We start from the raw sequence: 19,117 nt of genomic DNA on the forward strand, positions 1-19,117 counted from the left end.
TGTGTACAGGCGGTAGTGACCTCTTGAACAGCTATATCTGACATACTGCAGGTGATCAGATAAGCACCTGCAGTAAGCACCTTTCACAGTAGAATCAGTTGATTTCATTTCAATCACTGTAAGATGCATTAAGCAGAAAATGCCATGTCCTGGCAGACACATAGCTTATTCAGGGTTGAGATAGAGCTTGTTCCACTTGCAACTTATTCAACTTTTTAATGCTGAATGCATTTTTACAAATTCAGCTCTATAGTTCTAGAGCTGGAATTTAGGCAGTGTCTATGTAAACTAATGTTTCTGGCACAGTCTGAAACCATTGGCTTTTGAAATACTGATCTAAATTTAGAATGAAGAAGGTGTTGAAAGATTAATCTTAGCAACTCTGTCTAGTTGCTGTGGTAGCCTACATCATCAAGAAATATCTGTGAGATATTCGATGACACCAAAATTATAGCATCATCCCTTTTTCCCACTTTCCTATTTGTTTCAAAGATCATTGGGCATTCCATAAAGAGACATAGCTCTCTTACCCAAGAGAGAAATTCTACATAGTGTCTCTTTTGCCAACTCGCTCTTGTCTCTTTGGTTAATTTTTTTTAGAATTAACATAGTTTTTTGTGTGCGAATAAAATGATATTTTGACCAATCTATATGACAGCGATATATTACAGTATGACTAACACAACTGCGGTGGTTGTAGTTGGCCTACCTGCTCTTCTATTGAGACATTTATATTCTGTGGTCGGGTAGGACCACTACTGGTTGAAACATAATATATCCTCTGTCCAATCAGACTTTCTTTATTAACTTTGCAGTAGAAATTTCAGCACTCAGACCAGGAGATCCAGGCTCGATTCCCGGGTAGGACACAAAAGTTACGGATTACACCTTTAATGCCCAGTCCCCCCAAAACACAAACTTGATCTTATGGTTGTTATGTGTGTGGTCAGACAGTGAATTCATTGCCACTCACAGCAATGTACACGTGCCAGATTTACCCTCATCGCCCCCTCCTGCTACGGACTCCTTCCTGTTGGGGTCGTTGAGCTCATCGAACAGTCCGGTGTCGAGCATTTCCTGCTGCCACTGAACAGCCACGGCACCTGTGCTGAATTCCTTGAAGAACTTATCATCTTTGGCGTCAAACACCATGCCTTTGATCTCGGAGAATTCGGCGATGTCGCCGGTATCCTTGGCGTACACAACGTTGGGCTTGGGCACCCATGGAGGTTTTACCAGGCCGGCCTCCAGACGCGGGAAGTTGATGTTCTTGAACCACGCGTGCTTCCGAGGGTCTGCCATGTTGTCCCTAATGAGATGGAAAAGAAAGAACTTAACCCTTGCATCATTCTGGGGGGCTGTTATAGAACCCTAGAATCCAGTCAACTAAGTATAGCTTTTAAAGAGGTTAAAGGACGTGTAACGTAAGTGATTTCTCTTAAATAAAAGAAGTGTTTAAAAGCTCTATATTCCAATCATTGCTATAGAAGCAGGGTTCCCCAAATATCTTCCCCCGAGGGCCAAATTGTTTCAGGGATACCAAGACGAGTGAAAAAAGTATTTACTTTAATTCACGTTGTTCAACTCCCTAAAGTACAGAACAAGGACACAGAACACTGGTAACTCTAGTTAACCGCTTGAGCGCAAGCATCCTTATTCTGAGCATATCATAATAGGAGAAGATCTGTTGAAAATAGCAGTTCATTGCGACAGATTGTGAGCTTTTAGATTGCCTATTGTATAGTTTGGTAAAAACTCATCACATACTTCATTCCCAGGCGCTCCTCTATCTTCTTCTTGAGGAACTGCTGGATGATATCCTTGGTTGGTGCATCAAAGAATTTGTGATCGTATTTGGGCTCCTCGCCCTGGATGCGGCGCTGGACCTCTTCTTTCTCTATCTTCACCTTCAGGCTATCAGGACCTTTAAAGGGAGTGTAGCCGCACACCATCTCGTAGATACTGCAGCCCAGAGCCCACCAGTCCACGGATGTCCGGTATGGAGTTTTGTTCAGAAGCTCAGGGGCCATGTACGCTCCTGTACCAGCCTGGGGAGAGGGTGCAGAGAGGGGAAAGGAGAGGAGAAGGAGGGGGACAGAAAGGGAAGGATGTGTCACTTTATTGTACTGGTCAGTCAGTCTATGTTCAAATGGGTTAACTCTGTCAGCTTGCTTATCTATTGGCATTGATTAGTTTGAGTGAAAGAGAGATTGAGAGACATAATAAATATTTCAACATAATTTCCATTTGTTTCCAAGATTACTAAAATGACAGTGTAAGTAAGTAAGTAGCCTTGGGAGCCAAGCCTCACCCTCCTGTTTCTGTATTGTGAGGTAGCTTGATGTACAAGTACACACTCTGGACATGACGCTAGTATATCACATGATATAAAACTACACCTCCTGGACATATTACTGCTAGTGTGTCACAGGAAATGATCCCCAATCCAACCTTTGATGCTGAGTGCTAAGCAGAGAGGCATAAGGTACCATCTTTGGTACAACTCGGCTGGGGATTGAACCCTGGTCAAACTCCCAATCTCTGACGGCGGCCATCTAACCACAAGCCACAGCCACAGAGCTGTTAAAGAGTCTTTCCCATACTGTATACCTACTGTATCTGCTGATGTTTCGGCATTATGCAAATGCTTCATTTATACGAGCCCTGCCATCATGTCTGTGGCATATTGAATTATACTACCTTTTTAAGGCAGGGCTTATCAGCATCATAGCCATGGAGAACTCTCATAGATCCCTTCATGAGACATTTTATATTATTGGAAACGTTGGAGTGTGTACTGTAATTTAAAATGCAATGATGTAAATGTGAGATTGTACAGTTTATGGGGATTCACAGTGAGAACAAGAGAGGGCTGAAAAGAGAGGGCAGCTGGTTTCAATGTTCAGTTTCTTTATTAGCAGCTGAGGGAAAATATTTTGTGTTGACTGGAGATTAAGCAATCCATTGTTAAAAACAAGACATTACAGCAATACAAAAAGCTTCAAAACAAACCCTGCTATACTATACTGTGCTCCTAAAAAGCTTTCAATTAGTTTTATCTCTGTTTCGTTTTCTGTTTCGCTGTCACTCTGCATCTGACCACAACTGCAACCTGGTCACCAGGAGCTTAATGCTAATCGGCTACTACCTGTCAAGAGTCATGTATGTCTATGCTGATTGCTGACATCGTCTTACACACAGGTTGTCCATATCTGGATACCTTTACGGTACATGCCATCATATTGTATCGTATTGGCATTTGTGATTTTAGTGATAGCATATGAGGGACATCTGATTAGCCTATTGGCATTGGCACTGTTTCTACAGAACTGGCAGTTATTTTGACAAGAGATTGTCCAATAACCAGATCGGTCCAGGATCAAATTCAATACTGTGAGTCTATTGAACCTACTGCTGGAGGCCGATATGTCAACGTTTTCCACTACTATAAGGCCCAACACTTTGAAAGATTATGTAGATTTAGTAATTTAACAATGTTCAGACTCACCACCACCATGTCACCTTCTACTTTCTATCTTGCCTAATGTACTAATCTTACTTAATCTGAATGGCTTCTTTCATCTGACACGTACCACATGTAGTATACATACAGTACATAGACATTTTGATCTACAGTATGTACTCAAGTCTAAAGAAAAGTCAAGCTACCTGATCTAATACCTGAGCTTGGTTTCCAACGGAAACAAGACCACAAGGGCTTTTTTGGGGTGTTCCATTTAGGCAGGGTGTTTGACTGTACTTGTACTGTTCTTCATTTTTGTCTAATAAAATATTCAGTTAATCAATCAGCTAAACTGAACTTAGTCCAGGTAACCAGTTCACCACATAACATTTTTAACTCCCACGCTAAATCTAAAGACATTAAATCATGTCAAGAGTCAAGTCCACTTCCATTGAAATTGCTCAGTCCTATATCAACACATAGGCCTACTCCGAGTCCACATACGTTTTTACCTGATTTCGTCAGTGAGATCAGGGAGAGACTTGTGTAATGCCTGCAAAGAGGATTAGGGGACCAAAGCCAGCCTTGCTCGTAGGGTTGTAACCAAGTCACCCTGGCTGGCCACGGAGCATCAGAGAGGAGTATTGGATAATGAGCTTACTGGACTTTCAGAGAGCCAGGAGCTTACTCTTTGCTACTGCAAGTAAGTCCAAGAGAAACGCTGCAAGTCTTCCATGTTTCTGAAGTCCTGTAGTCTAGTAGAGGTAATGTTTTATAGAGTGCAAGTAAATGTGATTAGGCTTACTAGTAAAAAGATGAAAAGAATGGCATCCTAAAAATAATGTTTAAAAAATAAATAGTAATTTTTGTGAGGGAAACCAATTGATTGTTTAATTTAGTTTTAAAGAATTTAGTTATTAGTCAGCCTGAGACAATCACATCATCTTTGGCCATAAAACGTTGTCATGTGAATTCAAACAATGTCTTAATTGACACTTTATATATAATATTCTTAAGAGATTCACATTTTTATACATCAAGTGTGAATTCACATGATATCTGTGATGCTGTTCTGACAGAGATTTCAACCCGTTTCAGTTATTTCGGGAACTGAAACATGTGGGTCACAGGGTCACAGTTTCACCCGACCCAGCACCGTTTATTCCACAGTCAAGATGGCCTGATACAAAATGGTTGCTTATAATTGGCTGGGCTATAATCTGACTTTGCAAGGATCAAATTAGTTATGTAAAGGATTCAAGGACTCACTGGAGATAATTTTAAGCAAGCCAGTAAATCCCTGTCCAGATTTGAAGTGAAAGCACAGTGGAGAGAATGGGAGAATAACAGCCCCCCATTCAGTATTTAGCTTTAGTGCCGTCTTCTAGTAGCTAATGGCAGACAGACAGTACTGGAATCCTCTGTTACCATATGTTTGCATCTGAGTATGTGTATTCTTGAACTAATTCCCAACCACAGTCTGGTGACTTTTGACCTGCAAAACCTTGTTCTTGAGTTCGAGCTGCAGATGGCCAGTGCAAGATGCATGGGTGTCCTTGACTGGCCAGGTACTGTACATTCAAGGCCTTGAACAACTGACTGCATGTGTCTACTCTGAAGACATCTTGAAATGACTATAATACTAATGTATGGTCACCATAATTGTTCCTCGGCCCCTCATGCTAGTGTCACCAATCTGGCTATATACAGTAGCATCGCATGGTGTATAGACGTAAGCTCAGTTATACTCCATCGCACGACAGTGACAGACAGAGTATGAGTTTGACATTTTACTCACCATCTGGGTGCAGGTCTTCGATGGCTCCATCTCTATAGCCAGACCCAAATCTGAGAGGCGGCATTGGCCATCGGAGTCCAGCAGCACGTTCTCGGGCTTCATGTCGCGATATATGATGTTCATCTCGTGCAGATGCAGGATCCCGGTGGTGATCTGTGCCGTGTAGTGAATGATGCGCTTCATCTCCACACCCTTATCCTTGCCCAGGCCATCGTACCCAATGTTGTAAATGTGGTACCTGAGGTCTCCGCCGTTCATCAAGGTCATGACCAGGCACAGGGACTCCTTGGTGTCATAGGCGTACGATAGGTTGACAAGGAACAGGCTGTTGACCTTCTCCAGGATCTGCTTCTCCAACAGAGCCATTTTCTCGCCACCTTTCTTCTTCAGGCGCTTCTTGCACAACTTCTTGCATGCATACATCTGGCCTGTGTTCTTCACCTGCACGGCACACACCTGGAGAAGCAAGACAACATGTTTGTGAGACTTGGGTCTTGAAGGCCAAGCACTGCTCAGGTTCTTGTTGAAGATTGATCTAAATGCTATTGTGAATTGGTTAAAAGGGCAGGGTTGTCCATAAAGATACAATAGTAGTACACTTCATAAGCAGGGCCTTTTCTTTATGCATTGCATGCCACCCAGTCTACAGTATGTGGCAGATATTTTCTAACATAACACAATATTATCAACAAAGTCAATTTAGTATGTGCCGCCACTTGAATTATAAGGACTTAACCTGTTACTGCTTGCTGTTTTGTGGCTTTGCCATTATCTGTGGATAAGCTATACTATACAGTATTGATACTACAATGTTATGGACTTCACTTTGACCTGACCCCTGGAGACAAAATAAATCCAGATGATTGTGTCAGGTTAGATTACTTATATGCGTCAGACCCCTCTCCTGCTAAAGTCAAAGTTTAATATTTCCGAACCTGTTTTCATAAACCAATGTTTTTGTTCTAAGGTAAGTGCTTTTCAGTTAACTGTTGGAATAATGATCTACGATCGCTTGCACACTTACCTCTCCGAATCCTCCCTTTCCAAGAGTTCTGAACTCATAGAAGTATTTGTCACTGACGGGCTGTTTCTCAAACTCTTTCCACTGGAGGTATTTATCATAGAAGGGGCTGGCCTGGTAATCTGTGAAGGGTTTGCCTTTTAGATATTGCCTCACTTCCTCCCAGACTTTGCCTTTCATCAATTCATCAAAGTCCTTATCTGTCACAGCCTTGCATTTTGTGGCGTTGTCACCAGTGATGAAGGATGGAGGATTCTTGCAGTACTTGTTGATAATGTTCTGCTGTGCCTTGGTTTTTGCTGCCGCTTCAGCCAGATCCCAGTCAGTGAGGTCATCCAGAAAGTCAGCAGCCTTCTTATAATCAGGGTTGCTGGCCAGATACTGGCGGAAAAACTTCTTACCAATGGGCTGCCTCTCACAGATCATCTCATATTCCTTTATAACAGAAGCTCGGACTGCAGCCAATTGATCACTCTTGGGGAGAGACAAGCTCCTGCGACGCTTTTTCATCTCCTTGTCATCCCCACCCTGGGCTTTGAGGTAGGCCGTGTTGGCCACCAGGTTATCCAATCCTCCCATGTCACACATCTTGGCAGTGGTATCTTTTTGGTCCCCCCTAAGTGACTGGGTTCTTCAATGACTCCCGAGGAATACCCTCACACAGCTGGTGCAGCGTGTTTCGGGATTCGCGTGTGAGAGTGCAGCTCCCTCCAAAGCCAGAGCGCAAATGAGCCGTTTCAGCAAACCTACCTGCAAAGCTAAGGCACACCGACACCACCCAGGAATTAGCCATTTAGAATTATAAATACCTGGGAGGGATTTAGACTTAAGGATCTTTGTGTGGTCTATTCGAGGATAGTGTTCACCGAACGGGAGCCCTAAGAGGGCTCTGTTCTAAGAGGCTTTGGGAGCCTCTATATTTGGTTGTGGTGGTTCAACTGCAGCTAACAGTGGTCTGTGGTCCATTGGGTTTTATTGACTAAACACCCACTATACGACTGAGATCATGACCAGAGAGACCAAGAGAGCAGAGATGTGCATGTGCATGAAACTACTGTATAACGACAACATCAGTGTGGATGCTCACATAATAATTGTTCTAATAATGTATAGTTACTGTGCTTACTGTGGAGGGGCCCTTACCCACAAGAATAGCATCCCTGTTTAGGACATAGATAGATAGATACCTTGCCAAAGATGGATACCTTGCCATACCTTGCCAAAGATACATGCCAAACATTCATATAAGAATAGGAAAACATTTGTGGAAATAACAGATCTACTCTATAAGCTCACAATGAGTTGTGTTGTAGCGTGTTGTGAGCTTGTAGATCTGTTACTTTCAGCAAGTAGAGGGGGAAAAGGAGGGGGGCCAAGGATAGACCCCGGTCAATGAAGTAGACCTACTGTATTAAGTGGTTAAGTAGCCAATAGGAGTAAACAATGGCTTTTGGATAAACCAGATCACAGCCCTTCACCTTCCTCTTTCCATCTCTTTCCATACACACACAAAGTTTAATCCTAATCTGTCTGCCATCTCTCTCATCACCGTCGCCATTATAATTCTCCCCTTTCTCACAGAAACACTGTATGCTCAACAAACACAATTCATTATCATAATTGTTGATTTTACACCTACTGATCTCTCTTGTTTAAAATGCCCTCCTTCATTCCTCAACTACTTGAGCCATATTTTATACTTTATTTTACGACAGTGCCCTGCAAAAGTAGTGAAAATAGCCAATCTACAAGCTCACAACATGTTGCATTGACACTATTGTCTTTATAAAAAGTTTTTATTATAGGGACACCAGGTTGAAAGTGTCTGAAAGTATTTTCTTGCCACCATATTATATTTGTGGCAATGCTAAATCTGATGATTTATAATCTAGAGTCAATAACTTGAGTTGCTATCCTCACGCATCACATCTCCTTTCTGACTTGCCATTATTGCTGTTGCAGCAATCCCTTCTTATTAGCAAGTGTTTATATTTAGCTGTGTAACCAGGTAACTGGTAATATTACATCATCACGCCATGTTGGCTAGCTACCAGTAACACTAGGATGGGGATATGGAGATACAGGCTAATTCATTAAACCTGGGCTAATGTGAGCTAATCCTTGCTCAAAATGGTCTCACTCTCAAGTGCCCACACAGTCCTGCATAAGACCAAGACCTGGAGAGTTTCAGTGTAGTCAGGTCATGCTGTTAATTTGCTATAATTAGACTCTCATGGAGACCCAAAAAGACCACCAACTGTACCAAAGGGTCACAAAATGATGACAAAATGTTTTCAGTTATGCTCTGATCCTTGTGCTTTTGAGGGAATTATGTGGATCTTGGGATCCACATAACATGGGAACACTGTGGCTCTAATTTGGATTTCAGACTTCATGTGACAAGCCTGTGACATCAATCGACTAGAAAGATGCAAGTGTGGTTGCCTTGCAAATTCATTCTGTCTTACAATTTGAATTGTCCCCATTCAAGCCAATGGGAAAAATAATTTACTAATAAATTAATGGCCATGTATGGAGATCTCTGTGTCAGTCCTTGTCCCCTTTATGGCCATATATGGAGATTCCTGATCCATATTAAGCCCATATCTTGGGCTGCATCAGTCTCATGTGGTCTATGACGTCAGACATCTATGATGTCAGTCATCTCCATATTTGGGAAAAATTCAATTTTAGCATTTTCCCATTCAAGTCGATGGAGAAAATGTATTCGCTAATACATTAACTCCCATTATAACTAACTCTTGGAAATAAATATTTCAAAAAGAATGGTGGAGTTACCGTTGTATCAGGGCAGACATTCTAAAATGACTGGACTCACAGCGCTGGTATCCGTAATCTGGAGCTTATTTCCACTCTAGCTGCCAGCTGCCTGAGTAGAGGCAACCTCACCACTGCACCATGACACCCCTGTGCTCTCAAAAGCTCATTTGTTGTATGTTGTGATGTCATGGGAAGCACTCGAACAGAATCCCTTTAATGCCCATATAAGGAGATCCCTGATGTCATCAATATTAAGCCCATATCTAACAGGACTTCATATAGGAATGCCCATATATGGGGGAAGACAGCCCATATGTGCGGCTGGTTCAGACAGGGATCTCCATGTATGAGCATAAAAGGGATGTACCGGTACTATATATAGTACATGGATCTCCATATATGGGTAACTGGTCCGATATACATCACTGGCCAGATGGCCAAGATGTCGCCCTGAGGCGTCTTACTAATACATATATGTGTGTGTGTGTGTGTGTGTGTGTGTGTGTGTGTGTGTGTGTGTGTGTGTGTGTGTGTGTGTCCGTGCGTGCGTGTGTGTGTGTGTGTGTGTGTATGTTATACAGTATAACATACACAGAGATAGACGTGACCCATTAAGTTCAAGAGAGCAAATGCACAATTAGCCTACATGTATTTTTACTCTCTCTCTCTCTCTCTCTCTCTCTCTCTCTCTCTCTCTCTCTCTGACACACACACACACACACACACACACACACACACACACACACACACACACACACACACACACACACACACACACACACACACACACACACACACACAGGACAGCCTGACTTATGATCTTTGCTCCTTTCTCCTTGGGAGGATTAGTGTGAGCTGGAGGCAGGTGGGGGAAGGACAGAGGTTAAGAAGAGAGGCCATCTGCCAGAGTGCGCCGGGGTCTCGACGTGGTCTGATGAGTCCATCCTCTTATGGTCCTCCCCGGGCCATAAGAGGCCGCTAGCCACACCTCAGGAGAGCAGGGATGACCTACAGTGTCAGCATAAATCAGCAAATGGCAGGAAAGAGTGTCACAGACAGAGGTATATACAGTAGCAGACTGCACAGTGCGCGCACACACACACACACACGCACGCACGCACGCACGCACGCACACACACACGCACACACGCACACACACACGCACGCACGCATGCACGCACGCACATGCATGCATGCATACACTATTCACTCACTCACTCACTCACTCACTCACTACCTGTACTTCCGCCTTGTTGTCAAGACGCGATGCTGATGCAACGCTTTGTGAGACCATCAGATATGACATAAGCTTTTTACTCATAAAAACTACCAGGTCTGTGTACAGTAAAAATAGTGGAAACGCTATGTGAAATTTGTTATTAGGCCTATTACTAATTACTATTTACTAGTATGGAAAATCAATAGTTATGTTCTTTTCTTTGCTTCGTGTTTTTTGATTGAGTACCCAGGACCCGAATGGAAACAAGCCATAGGCTTTCTTGGAAAAAACCTTTTAGCAGACCTTGTATTGTATACTGTACTTCCCTAACTGTCTCTGCAAACTGTTATTAAATTATTCAATCAATCAGTCAAATGGTTAATATTGCTCACTCAGCACCATGGGTTCTTTGTTATCATTAAAGAAATACTGTTCCTGAAGAAACAGTGTGGGTTCGAGTAGCACGCCAAGTACAGTATGATGATGATGATGTATGATGGTGGTGTACATCATGTCACATGATGATATTGTCCAATCAGAAAAGGGACATAATATGATGTCAGCTTACAGGTATAGGCTATCTCAGGAGGTCCAGTCAATGGAATCACCACTGATGGGTTGTGGCCCTTAGGGGGCAGTGTTGGCACTTCAGAGCAGTCATAATCCTGTTAGTGTATTTATACTTTATTTGACCTGCTCTGCAAATAGAAATCATAAAAATATCTGTTCTTTTCTTGCTATTAATACAAGACAATTCATGTTCAGGTGTCGGCCCCTGTGTAACAAAATGCACATCTGCTCCCAAGATGTACTGTAGGTTAAAAGTGACAAGGTTTAAGAAGTTAATTTAATTATTAAGTTAAGTTTGTTAAGTTAATATTGACCGCATTCAAACATTGGCTTAACTACTACACGTCACCTTGAGAGAATAAGGTACTCCTTAAAAAAATAGAGGCACAATTTGCCTTTTGGCTGCCCCTTGTTCGTTACCTGAAAAACCTGACCTAAAGATTAGGACAACAACAATATTTGAAACCGACTGTCTATTCTATTCTAATGCACATAAATAAATGGTTTTATTATTTACATGGAACGCCTCAGTTTGATATTTTATTGTACGTTATGTCACTGAGCAGTATGGGTGGGAGGGAATGAAGGGGTCATTTTCCATTTTCTTTTTTTTTTAATTTGTTGTAAATTGCATAACTTTCTATCCCTTTGCAATAAAATATATTTGACCCAAAAAAGTGACACAGAGAACTAGACAACTGTATTTCTTAACCTTTTCAGGCTGTGACAGGGGGGATTAATTTGAAGCTGTAATGATCTTTTTTTCCCGGTAAAACATAATAATTGTCACTTTAGTGTCATCTGGTCCCAAATGTGGGGACCCCCCTGGGGGTCCTGACCCACAGGTTGAGAACCACTGACCTCCCTCCATCCATCCTTCCTGCCAGAGATTTGCAACCCAATGAGTCTCTTAAGCCCCAGGGGGGTCCAGGGGAAAAATCCGCCTAAAATGCATCCCCAAATTGGAACAATTGTGGACACAAAACTACAATGATTGTGGCTACTCTTGACTCACCAAATGTCAGCTAACCCTTGAAAATTCACAAATGCAGTGTAAAACATCACATTTCTCTTACCAAATTGTCCTGCTATGATCACTTACCTACGAAAAGATGATTGATAAAGACCTCCGCCTATGGAAATTTTGCCTTTTGAATAGTGAATGAGCCTCAAGACCTCATTGAAAACATATATAGTGAATAGAGAAATTGTTTACCAAGGTGTCATCAATTGATTGGCAAAATTGTATGAATATATTCCAAACTATGTAAACTCTACAGATGTTTTAGTGACAGTAGTGCTGTAATTTTTGTAATGTTAAAGGGTGAAAAATGATAAAAACGAGTAACAATAAGTAGTAATAATACTGTAATAGGAGTAATTTATGGATGAAAAGTACAATGGCAGCTGTTTACTATGCTGTAGGCCCACTGTAACAATAATCAACAATGAAATTGTAGTTTTATTTGGTCTATATTGATTTATTGACATTTATTGACAGCTGTTCAGAGGTCAACACCTTTTGCCCCCGCCGGCGGGGGCAATGGGGTTCAAGAGGTTAAAGTATATTTTGATATAATAGTGACTGAGAGTATATATATACTCTATATTTCAATACAGCATTATGTGATTTCTAGCCTAATTATAGCATGATAACAGGACTGTGACAGGGCCAGACATCCATGTGACAGGGATATCAAGCCATAATATGAACTAATTAATTTATTAACTTTATGAACTTTTAAATAATAATTGCTTTCAAATAAACTATAATCCTTGAATGTCTGGTGTCTAGATTAGAATTATCTGCTACACCATACTGTACCTGCATTACCAAAACTCTCGTACAGGGACCCAGCCAATACCACTTGTTTTGTAATTTGTATTTTTTGTTTTATTTTGTACACATAGCATCTTGTCATCAAATACTCCACTCAATGCTAACATGACACACTGTTATATGGCTGTTTATTTGGCTTTATTCTATATATCAGAAAATAGCACAATGAGGTCACTTCGATACAGTAGGTATAATCAACATAAATGCCATCTTCCCAGACAGATTCAAGTTATAATTATCAAATTATCACACAAAATATGGTTTCATTTTACGCTGAGGCAAAATCTCATCAAATGCCAAATAAATGTATATAAAAATGGTATTGGCGTAAACCGTAAACGATCATTCACCAGTGGCTCAAACTGACTCGCGAAAGGATGAGCCACATTGATATTTGCCTGGAGACTCACATTCACAACTTCCATTTCCATAAAATAATCAATCTAATATACCGGTTCTCATGTTGAGTCCAGAGACCCCAAGGCATCCTTGAGGGGATTCCTGGGGGTCCCCAGCTAAATTAACCAAATGGACCCTTATAGTTAAATTAACACTGAGGATTTTACAGTGGAGCTTGGGGTCCAAATAAGGGTCCTTGGCCACATTTTTATCAAACTGTCGGTCTTAGAAATAAATTAAAAAAATCAAACCTCGGTTCGAAGTGAAGCGGTGAACTTTTATTCTATGTGTTCTAGAGCTATGAACTCTGTGATCTATACATTCTTCCAATTCTGAATGAATGAATGATTTTATCTGGAGGGCCGAATTGTCATGTGAAGCTTGACCAATCCTCAAAGTATGGTCTCATTGGACATTTTTAATCATCCAATCATCAGACCGGGACGGACGTTACACACATATTCTGGATGTACGAGACAGATAAAACCTGTTCATTCTGGACTGGAATGACCATATATGGACATGAACGGGACACACATGGGACACACATGTACGGGACAGATAAAACCTGTTCATTCTGGACTGGAATGACCATATATGGACATGAACGGGACACACAATTATTAAGTTAAGAGATTGTGCATTACATTCACATATTGGGACAGTGAGAGTATTGGAGCCACTAGCACCGCTCCAAAAATATTGAGAATCGCCGTTCTAAATTGAAGAGTCAGATTCAGAATCGGAGAACAGCCTCAGTTCAGTGGCTCGACCAACTCTGCACTACAGTATCCTGCGTCATTGTGAAGGTCACTGACGGGCACGTCCTGGACTGCTGTTGGACTAGTGGCAATGCAGCGCTTTCTATCCCCACAGGAGTGACCTGGCACGTGCAAAGACTTGATGCCGGAGTCCAAGCCAAGCATCGCTTCAGAGGTGGACACGAGGTCAATACCACAACAAGGGCTGGTGCCGAGACTCACGTCAGACTCCAATTCAACATTGAGGTTCTCAACATCTGTCTCGGGGTCTTGGCGAGGTGACTCCTCAAACGAGAGCTAGGGTCGTCACAATCATGAAAGTTTAGTTGACAATGATTTGTCGTACAAGTATTTGTGCTTTTGGCATTGATCATATGAATCCAAATTACATTTGTGTTTGCCTTTTAGGCTTTGTAAACCAAAATTACACAGGGCAGATATGACAAATAACTTAAATATGACTGACAATGACCGGAACTAGGGCCAAAACAGACCGATTTTAATCATCTACAAGCTCTCAACCCGCCACGACACATTGCACGCTTGTAGATTGTCTATTTTCTCTATTTTTCAACAGAATAATTCATACAGATTGAATGTAATCGATACTGACGGTTATGCAAGCAAAATAATGATTATGCTAAAAGTTATCATGTTATATTTATGTTATGACAGGCCTAGAGAGTGTGGGTCGCTTACCTCCGACGTTGTATCCATTCCGCAGACCTGCCCTTCCAGGCGTTGCTTGTTCCCGTGCCTGCGGCGGCTGATCAGCTTCTGCAGCTGCAGCTTGTTGGTGAAGAAGATGGTCCTCCAGCCAACCTCCCGGGCCAGAGCCCACACCTCAGCTGAGATGCTGTCACAGCGTCTCCGTACCGTCTGCTCCCAGAACTCCTCTGACCCACACAGCTGAGGACAGCGATTAACCCATTTAGAACGGGTACACATTATATCATTATTTTATGCTTTAACTATTGAAAAATATATATATTTTTATATACACAGCACGGCACCGAGTGCCGCGCTGCGAGCTTGTAGATCTGCTATTTTAGAAAAATCGTGAAAATTTGACCCGATTCTATAAGTGTCTTTTGAATCCTTCTAAGGTTTTTTGAAAAACCCTATGTTTCTATGTCAGCAATCTGGCTATAGCCATCGTCAAAGAATAGGTCACTTAACTGGAGCTCAGTTCTGTTCTTGAGAGACTACTATGTCAGTGGTTCTCAAACGTTTTCATGTGAAAGACCCCCAAAATGATATGTATTTGGCCACGGACCCCCATCCCAAAATATTTAGTTCCAGGGACCACCCAGATGCAAAATTCTAGTTACAAACGTTCGCTTTAAAAATACAAATATTCAAAGATTTGCACACATTTTCAAGACTTTTTCAAAAATAGCAGATCTACAAGCTCGCAGCGCGGCACTCGGTGCCGCGCTGTGAGCTTGTATATCTGCTATTTTTCACTGGTTAAAGCATTCAATAATTCTAGGCCTAAAGCAAAAACTAATGTCGTGGTGAAATGTTTTGCTATCGGCCACGTCTCATTCTGTGGATTTGTGAAACACTGTGAAAGAAGCCCCCCACTCTAGTACTGTGTTTCTTAAATAATTAGCATAATTGCGACCGTAGGTAGACGTCACAGCTCGTCCGTCCGGTACACTTTTGTAAGGTCTATGGGTTTGCTGCTCTGACATCATGCTCTGACGTCACTGTGATGTCAGGGGAACCACTCTTAACAGAATGGGTTTGCCGCTCTGACATCATGCTCTGACTTCACGGTGATGTCAGGGGAACCACACTAACAGAACCCCTTTTATGCCCATATACGGAGTTCCCTGATGTCATCAATATTAAGCCCATATATAACAGGACTTCATATGGGAATGCCCATTTATGGAGGCCACATCGGCCACATACCACACTAACAGAATCCATATATGGCCAAAAAAGATGGCCAAGACAGCCCATATCCGTGTGGCTGGTTCTACAGACATCTCCATGTATGGGCATAAAAGGGATTGTATGTATGATGTCAGATGTCATAGATGTCATAGGACTTTCACATAACGAATAACTGAGTAAGCATGTTTGGGCTCTCACAGCAGATCTCCATATACAGTACATGGATCTCCATATATGGGTACCAGGGGTCTCCAATATGGGTAACTGGTGCGATATACATCACTGGCCAGATGGCCAAGACATGGTGCCCTGAGGCGCCTTACTTGTATATTACTTAGCAATTAATGTTTTGTGTAAATACACTAATTGCCATGTTGTTTAAATGTGCTATACAAAGAAACTTGCCGTGGCTAATCATGTGAGAGGCCGCTTGCAAGCAAATTATACCACGCCAAACCGTGACAACAGTTTTTACAGTTTCACAAATGTTGTGTCCTCCTCACCTTCCTGAACCTGCGTGATGTTCGTGCAAGCTGTCCCACATCCTCAAGCTCCAGACAGACCAGAATGCGGAGCAGCAGGGGGTCAGGAAGGCGCTCCAGGTAGTCATAATGGCCTTGGCACAAAGACCGGGTGTACTGCAAGATCCCACCACCAAACACCAAACTGATCCGACCTGGCAAGATGTCAAGAAAACAAAGTACTTCTATTTATTTAGAAATCTTTATTTATCAAATATATATGTTCACCATTTAGGATTAGCATTAAGCGGATGTTCTTGTTCTTGAGTGGTTTACAGAGTACAACATCTGAGTAAGCATGAAACCCAGTCAATAAACAATAGTTATTGGTCAAGTAAATATTGTGTGTGCTTCAAAGTAACTACTGTAGAATAGTATGTAGATATTGAACTTAGCATCTGTCTAAATAACATCTATCTAAACAACATTTTTGAAAGACTGGACAAAATATGCCATTTTCTACATTAGATATGACAGATTATGTAATCCTGCCCTTGCCCTTGATCGTGTCCCTTTCCACTCTCTTCGGCATCATATTGATTATTCCCACCAAATATTGAGGAGAATCTGCGTTTTCTGGGTTATTGATGTGTTCATGATATAACGTTTTCTTTTGTTGTTGTTATTACAATTACAGGAAAACAGTATCGAATATAAAACATTTTGTATTATTCTCCATTTCACTTGACTCCCCAGATAATGTGATTGTGTACCAAATAGTGACAATTCTCACATTTGTTGTGCCACTTATTGGGTCTGAAATTGCTTTCAGTTCTACGTTGTGTAGAGGCCACTAAATAATGTGATTAAATATTTTTTTCTGGACTCATGCACACACGCATGCACAGACGCACTCACACACTTACACACACACTTACACACGCACACACACACACACACACACACACACACACAGGGGCGAAAACATCATCTCCATCCCTGACCTTTGACCTGGCGGAGATAATGATATACACATTAAAAAAAAAAGTATTTACAGTAAAAGAACACTCTCAACTGGCCATATTTCAAGCAGAGATCAACTTCTGCACAGGCGCTGGAAACAACATTACCCCTCTCTACCACTTACCATTGGGCAGCAACTCAAAACACATGTTCATGAATGATTCTCACTGATTATGTTTTCATCTGCACACTGGAACATTCTGGGAAGCCTTGTGTGATAAGAGAACAGCAGACAGGCCTTAAGGCCATGCCGATCACTCATCTCCAGCTGCCTTCCATCCCAAGTGACTGCAGTGCTTGTAAGATAGACCAGTGGTTCTCAACCTTTTCAGGCAGCGACCCCCAAAATAATCATATTTTAACTGGGGACCCCCATCCTACGAGCACTAAGAGTAATTGGGGAATTACATTTTGTATAACACGGTTATATTGTGAAAATAGCAGATCTACATGATAACAACGCCTCGGGTTGCGAGGCGTTGTGAGCATGTAGATCGGCTATTTTCACAATTTCTGCATCCATAATATTGGACAATTTGGCCAATGTTTGTCATTTTAGAGTTATTAAAAAGTCCATAAATTGTCACTTTAGAAATGTGCAGATACCCTCTATACACTTAAACTTTATGTTGGTTTGTTTACTGTTGAGTGAGAAAACAGTGTTGCACATTAAGTTAATCATCAGGGGACCCCCCCAAAATAATTTGGGGACCCCCCTGGGGATCAAGGTTAGGGTTAGGGTTATTTTTGGCCTATGTGCCACTCAGAATAGGGATGCTAGGGTTTAAGTGGTTAATGTAAAAAACATGATCATATCACACAAAGATTTGGCGGCCCCCCTAGTAACTCTGAGGACCCCAGAGGGGCCCCGGACCCCCTGTTGAAGACCCCTGAGGTACATTGTATTAATAAAGATCGGTAAAAATGTTTCATTCATCATTTATGTTAAGCTTACTCTGTAGCTGAAGGTCATCCAAGTAGTCCTGATGAGAGTCCTTCTGCTCTCCAGGCTTTGCGTTTCTACATTCATTCCTGAGAGATATTCTCCACCACCTCCACACTACCTGTGTATGAATGGCAGAAAGCCTACAAATTTACAAGACCATTTCAAAAGATAATTCCATATGTACCGTAGTTTAATTGCTAAACATTTGAAGTAAAGTTACACAGGTGCAACTCTTATGCATTGTTTTGGTACATAGTTTCATACTTGGGTAATAGTAACAGTTACACAAAATGTAGCTAAAAATCACACTCGTGTGAACTGAGCGGTGGTGTGTGTGTGTGTGTGTGTGTGTGTGTGTGTGTGTGTGTGTGTGTGTGCAACAGCGCCCCTCCCTTAACATGTGTGGTCAGAAAAGGTTACTGCAGGCTACAGACAGACAGACAGGGAGACACGGAGACAGACAGACAGACAGACAGACAGACCCACACACACGGCCACGTATAGGCACCGCTCAAAAAACACTGCAATAGGTAACTGAAAAGTTAACTGCAACTGCCAACTTGGTAAACAAAAGTGAATTTAACAATCATAAAAGAGTCATTAACGACTACAAGTAAACCTAAAAGAAGTACTTACATGAGATTTGGTTACAGTTAAATGATAATAATCTTTACTAGGTGCAGGGCCTTGTCCACTGATTTCAAATAAGCTTTCCGTCAACAGAGACGCCATGTTCAATGTTTTGTGTACATCACCATGACAACAGCATGTCACATGTCAGGTTTCTCTCTAGAGCCCCTTTCCCACTTGCACTGAAGGTGTTTGGCTAGCTCAGTAAAAAAAGAATAACCCGTTTTCAAAAAAGTTAAGTGTGTCTATAAAACAATTACATTTCAAATGAAGACCCTTCTCTAAAAGCTAAATTGTTGA

At 41.7% G+C, this 19,117-nt stretch overlaps 2 protein-coding genes across 2 annotated transcripts; both read right to left on the reverse strand.

Annotated features, from left to right (window-relative positions):
- Positions 1–969: 969 nt before the first annotated feature.
- grk7a (G protein-coupled receptor kinase 7a) lies at positions 970–6,870 on the reverse strand (the record flags this gene model as incomplete). Its single annotated transcript, XM_080726268.1, has 4 exons — positions 970–1,309; positions 1,768–2,048; positions 5,262–5,717; positions 6,286–6,870. 4 exons carry the CDS (start codon positions 6,868–6,870, stop codon positions 970–972), a joined length of 1,662 nt encoding a protein of 553 aa, XP_080582394.1.
- A 6,976-nt stretch (positions 6,871–13,846) lies between these two features.
- On the reverse strand, positions 13,847–18,919 carry fbxo36b (F-box protein 36b; the record flags this gene model as incomplete). The annotated part of the gene is made up of 5 exons (XM_080725694.1): positions 13,847–14,149; positions 14,552–14,761; positions 16,261–16,433; positions 18,197–18,305; positions 18,824–18,919. 5 exons carry the CDS (start codon positions 18,917–18,919, stop codon positions 13,847–13,849), a joined length of 891 nt encoding a protein of 296 aa, XP_080581820.1.
- Between the last annotated feature and the right edge of the window lie 198 nt (positions 18,920–19,117).

Source organism: Nannobrachium achirus (assembly GCF_963921795.1).
Source record: "Nannobrachium achirus genome assembly, chromosome: 5".
Classification (NCBI taxonomy): domain Eukaryota; kingdom Metazoa; phylum Chordata; class Actinopteri; order Myctophiformes; family Myctophidae; genus Nannobrachium; species Nannobrachium achirus.